This window comes from Capsicum annuum, chromosome 12 (genome assembly GCF_002878395.1).
Source record: "Capsicum annuum cultivar UCD-10X-F1 chromosome 12, UCD10Xv1.1, whole genome shotgun sequence".
In the NCBI taxonomy this organism is placed as follows: Eukaryota; Viridiplantae; Streptophyta; class Magnoliopsida; order Solanales; family Solanaceae; genus Capsicum; species Capsicum annuum.
Window position 1 is genome coordinate 97,268,121 of NC_061122.1, and position 5,096 is coordinate 97,273,216.

The 5,096-nt window shown below is 35.1% G+C and overlaps 1 protein-coding gene across 4 annotated transcripts; it reads right to left on the bottom strand.

Moving 5' to 3' along the window:
• Positions 1–394: 394 nt before the first annotated feature.
• Positions 395–4,895, bottom strand: LOC107849682. 4 transcript variants are annotated; one of them, XR_001668238.2, is made up of 9 exons: positions 4,745–4,895; positions 4,269–4,545; positions 3,876–4,142; positions 3,698–3,764; positions 3,474–3,605; positions 3,202–3,359; positions 1,509–1,632; positions 764–780; positions 395–652 (listed from the first exon to the last, which is right to left on the bottom strand). XR_001668238.2 is itself a non-coding variant. In XM_047400331.1 (6 exons), the coding sequence occupies exons 2-5, from the start codon at positions 3,515–3,517 to the stop codon at positions 768–770; spliced, it is 339 nt and encodes a 112-aa protein (XP_047256287.1). In that variant the 5' UTR covers positions 3,518–3,605; positions 3,698–3,868; the 3' UTR covers positions 395–652; positions 764–767. The 4 variants fall into 4 exon arrangements, 1 of the variants encoding a protein (XP_047256287.1); XR_001668237.2 differs by having other exon boundaries at positions 3,698–3,769; XR_001668240.2 differs by lacking the exon at positions 3,698–3,764.
• Positions 4,896–5,096: the final 201 nt, after the last annotated feature.

Below are 5,096 nucleotides of genomic sequence, written 5' to 3' on the forward strand. Positions count from 1 at the left end.
TTATCAAAGTTCAAAGGTATATTTGTACCTTTTCCGATATAAAATAAGCTACTCTGTTTAGAAAATCAATCTATGTCTAGCACTGTTATTAGTAATGCTAAGCCTACTACTAGTACTGTTGTTTCTTGTTGTTGTAATCTTGCTGCTATGAGGTCCTCTTATATATATACTAGATGTAGAAGCCTGAGCTAGCGCGGACCCAATAATATGCCGTTGCTATCATTTGTAATCGTGTATTTTATATGCCTCTATAATCATAATAAGAAATTGATGTAAATTCTGAGAAGGAAATAGATATCCATTTTCCCTTCTTGTTGCAAGTTAATAGAAGATTTCAATAATAAATGTCGAGAAGGAAATAGATACATAACACTAAGAGAAAATTGATGCTACTTTTCTGTGCAAGCTATTTATACAAAAACTATTGACATGTAGGTCTGTCACATTATGTTGTGACTATAGCCTTAGTTACACCAAAGTGATAGCTGATACTATTTTCCTGTGCAAGCTATTTATACAAAAACTATTAACATGCAAATTGTGACTATAACATTAGTTATACCAAAATAGAAAAGCATGTTGATGCGGCTGCTTGTATGACGTTGGTGGAGGTAGGCAAACTTAGTTGCAGCTAACTTTGGGCACTTGTCACCTGTAGAGATAATTTAAGTAGGTGAAGGAAAAATACAGTATTTTATTTTTCTAGTACGATGATGTAGTAAAAGGAGGTAGTAATGAAGGGGTGTAGGATTGTTCTATTTACCTATTCAGACAAAGAGGCTGCAAAAGAAAGAGATAAATTAATTGTGATTATAGTGAGTAGAAAGAAGCAATGAAGGAAAACATGGGTATTATATTTACCCGCCTGTTGTGGTTGAAACGTAGCGAAAACAAATCTTGCCCGAATAGCAAACTTCGAAGAAGTTGATGAACCAATATTTGTACCATATCATTAATGATCATCACAAGTAACGCATTGAGATATTGCAGATAAACTTGACTATTAATAGAACAATAGGGTACTCTTTTGCTTTAATCGAGAGTTGTACTGAAGATTTTTTGTAATGGAAGTGTTCCATGAAAGAAGTTAAAATGGAGGTAGGATACAATAGCAAAGAAATTACTAAAAGTATTGTTACTTTTAAGACTTTTTTGCTGGAGTGCGTGGTTTGACTTTTTGCTTCTTACCTGTTTCTTCGGGAGCCATTGGTAATGGTAATGTTTGAACAGCCGGGTTTTCTGCTTCAGTGAAGGATGTAATAGCCAACATACCAGGTGTTTGGTCGTGACATCTATAGCTTGGCTTTTTTAGCTGGAGTCTAAATAGTTTATGAGCAAGCTGTTGATTTGTAAGGACCATAGACAACGGTTCTCTCTGAGTGGAAAGGCGAAAAGATGGTGCAGTGAGTAGGAGGTTACGTAGTAGAGCGTTTTTGTTTACTACTATAATCGGATTGAACGAAGATGTTTATAGTTATAATAGGATTTGATGAAGATGAGTTATGTACCTGGGCAACAACATTTTGATATATTTGTTTGCTAGTGAGGGATAACATTGTCTCTGCCACCATTTCCGACACTGTTGCGGTAATTGTATCACTGGTGTCCGTAATGTTAACCTCAAAGTGGCACCTGTGATACAAATGGAAGGGAAATAAAATATGTAATATTAATATCTGAAATGTTTATTTCAAAAAAAAGCAAAGAAACTTATAATAGGATCTTATTTAATTTGAAATATTAATTTCGACAGTAGAACTGATCAATGCGTGATAATACTTCAAAGTAGGTGAATTTTTTTAATTCGTCCATATTTAGGTTGAAATTTTGTATGCAGCAACTGATTCAGCGTAATCAACGTACTTAAGATTGATTATTAATTTAGCGTAGGCTTCTTTTATGTGGTTTAAGAGCCAGTATGGCCTGAGTACAACAACATAAGACCCTTTGGGGTCTTTATCTCGTTATTGTCATTTGGGTAATAACAAATACATGATCCTGACAATCAAGCAGAATGAGAAAGCTCAACACAGTATTCCTTAACAACAAGGATTGTCATTCACTTTATACCTTTATCTTTTACTCCACCTATTTCCCTCAAAACGTATGGCACAGTTTTGGAAGTTGAAACTATTTGTTTAACTGTTATCAATAGGTGTACTTCCTTGATCCCATTTCTTACTTTTTCCTAATGGATGTGTATTAACAAATATTTTTTTGGATTAATTTGTAGATTATAATCATAGTTTCCTATTAAAAAAATAATTAAATCCACACAAGGCTGGAAGTATCATTAAAGACAGGAACATACGTATATTGAGTGACTTTTTTTTGTTTTTACTTAGATATGAATCAGGTCCTATACGATCTTTTTTCACTTCATTGATAGAGCTCAAGCTCCTATGTACGTAAAGAGAAATCGTGAGATTTTATGTGTAAATTCTAGCGAAGACGCTAACCTTTTCACTACCTCGCTGGGTATGTTGTATAGAGAAATAATTTATACCATAACTAAAGTCCAACAAACACAATAATCTTCACTTCCATACTTTGCTACCAACCACATCCAATATGTCCAATTAAAATTCAAGAAGGAACAGTAGGCATTGCAGGATCAGTTGACAATTGTTCTATACTGTTTACAAATTGAAATATAACTGGTATTTTTCAGCTTGCAAAGTCCAAAAAAAGACCATATAGATAACATTTGTCATCTACCTTTAGTTCATGATATCATTTGCTTGGCAAAACAACCAAAAAAGATACACTATAGTCTACATACATATCGAGTAGCACTATCCTTAAACCTTATATTTTTTCATGTATTTCGAGCCAAAAAATAGGAAAATGAGCCAATGTGATTTCTATTTGTGTGTTTGGATGAAGTATGATAATATCATTTAAAAATTATCGACAACCTTGTTAGCTTTATGTAATGTAGTGTATTATTGTAAATTTGAAAGCCTAAAAATAATTGGGCATTATTTCAAGTAGAACATAAGAAAAACTACTACTACTACTACTACTACTACTAATTATCCATTATTTAGTAGCAATAGCAGATTTGTGTCAGGAATGACTTCACCAGTACATGTAGGACCTCAAAATTTACTGAAAGAGAATGCTAAAATTGAAAATTTGTTTGAAGGCATTTTCTGTAAGTGTCTAAGAAATGCACAATACAAGTTCGGAGGAAGTTACCTGGGGACCAACATTCATTCTTGCTTACAGTTGAAGCATTGGACCATCTTTTTTGTCTTGATGCGTAGAAAGTGATTTTAACGTGAGCAAGCGAGCAAGTAAAAGAACTGGGGACGATCAGGAAGTGATATTTTTGTTTCAGCAGGGAAAGTCTGCACCTGCAGTACGAAATCAGCAATATTAGAAATTGCTATGAAGATCTTTACGGTAAGGCGTTGAACAAGTTGTTAACAGCAGTGAAAATTAGTACAGTAGATGTACACACTACTAACCTGGGATGACAAGTCTGAAATCGTGGATATAGGGAAAACCTCATCTTCAATAGGTGCAAAAGTAAGGGAAGAAGTTGATACCGATGAGCTTCGTAAAGTCTACAATATCAATATTTGCTCATTGTCCTCCACCTGAGAAAAGTTTAAGTGAAATAGTGAGTATGGTTTTTAGTAAAAGTATTTGAGTAGTATGACATGGCGATGGGGTATTAGTTAATAAGTACCACTTCATCAATGTAGCAGCCTGCACGTACTTAGGATTCAGTAAGATCGTTGATTGATACCTTGTGGCTAATCTTATAGTTGTGTATGTCACAGATAGAGAGGAAGTTTAATTAAATACAGAGGAATAAGTGCAGCGGTAAAAGAGAAAAGTTGCAGAAATTGATGTAAACAACATACCACCGCGAAATTCAGTAACTCCAATACGTTTAGCAAGAATAACGGGATGCTCATGCAAGTAATGTAGTAGTGTAGCGCCTTCGTTGTTGGCCAAATTATCCTATATAGTAAATAGGGCAGGTTTTTTGCTGGTTGATGTAAGAAACATATAAATTTTTATCACGCAAGAATGCTTTAATAAGCGAGAAGGGTTGAGTAACTCATCTCTGATCTATGATAATTGCCTCCCGAAAGTGCTTACTTTGGTCAGTGGTATATTGCAGCATGCTGCAATTGGTTACTATTGCCAATAAGTTTGACGTAACGGGAAATAACAAAACAACAATTTATTTAATTAGTAGGGCTCAGTTAGATGATCTGGTAAAGAGGCGTAGGCGTAAATTGAGAGCTTACCAAATTCAACACTTGGGCGTAGACCCTCGATAGCTGAAAAAGAAACTGTGTTCAACTTTATTGGAGAAAGTAGGGACACTTCCGTCCCACCATTATTGGTTATAGGTTCAACAACTGTGTGTCTGTCGACCACCCATTCATACACACCGACGCATATGGAGTAGCCGCGGGGGTCTCTAACTTTTGCGCAGAAAATCAGATATATTTTGAAAGGAACAAATAGCCTCTCGTACTTCGGAATATCATCATCATAGAGCACTGTAGCAACCTGTTGTTCCTGTAGTCAAGTGACATAGAAAAAGGTTTAGGCCTGCGAATAGAATATACAGAAGAATTTGTTACCATTTTCAACCTTTGCTGCTTTAATCGGGCTTCAACTCCCACTTTCTGAAGTTGTTATAGGTAATAATATTTTTTGAGACATGCTGAGTATGAAAATGATTTTTCAGTAAGAACTAGGGTAAAGTTAAACTTACACTTTCATCTTGCACAATCATCGTCTGAAATTGCACACTCTGATTTCTGCTTTCACGAGGTCGAAACTTGTCGACGACCTGAACCTTACAGCTCCAACCTATAGTTTCTTTTGTAATAGCATCGATAGGAAGCCGTTGATCCATTACGGTATATTCTGTTTCAAAATAGCGGGGAAGGTGCTGAGTAAATAGCGGCATATGGTACAGAGAAAACTAATGAGTGAACTTATAGCTCAGTAAAAGAGTTGAAATAATAGATAATAAAGTAAGCAACTTGCAAAAGTAAGCAGTCAAAAACAACAATATGCAAATCACTGAAACAGTGTCTCACCTTACCTAATGCTTGTAAAAT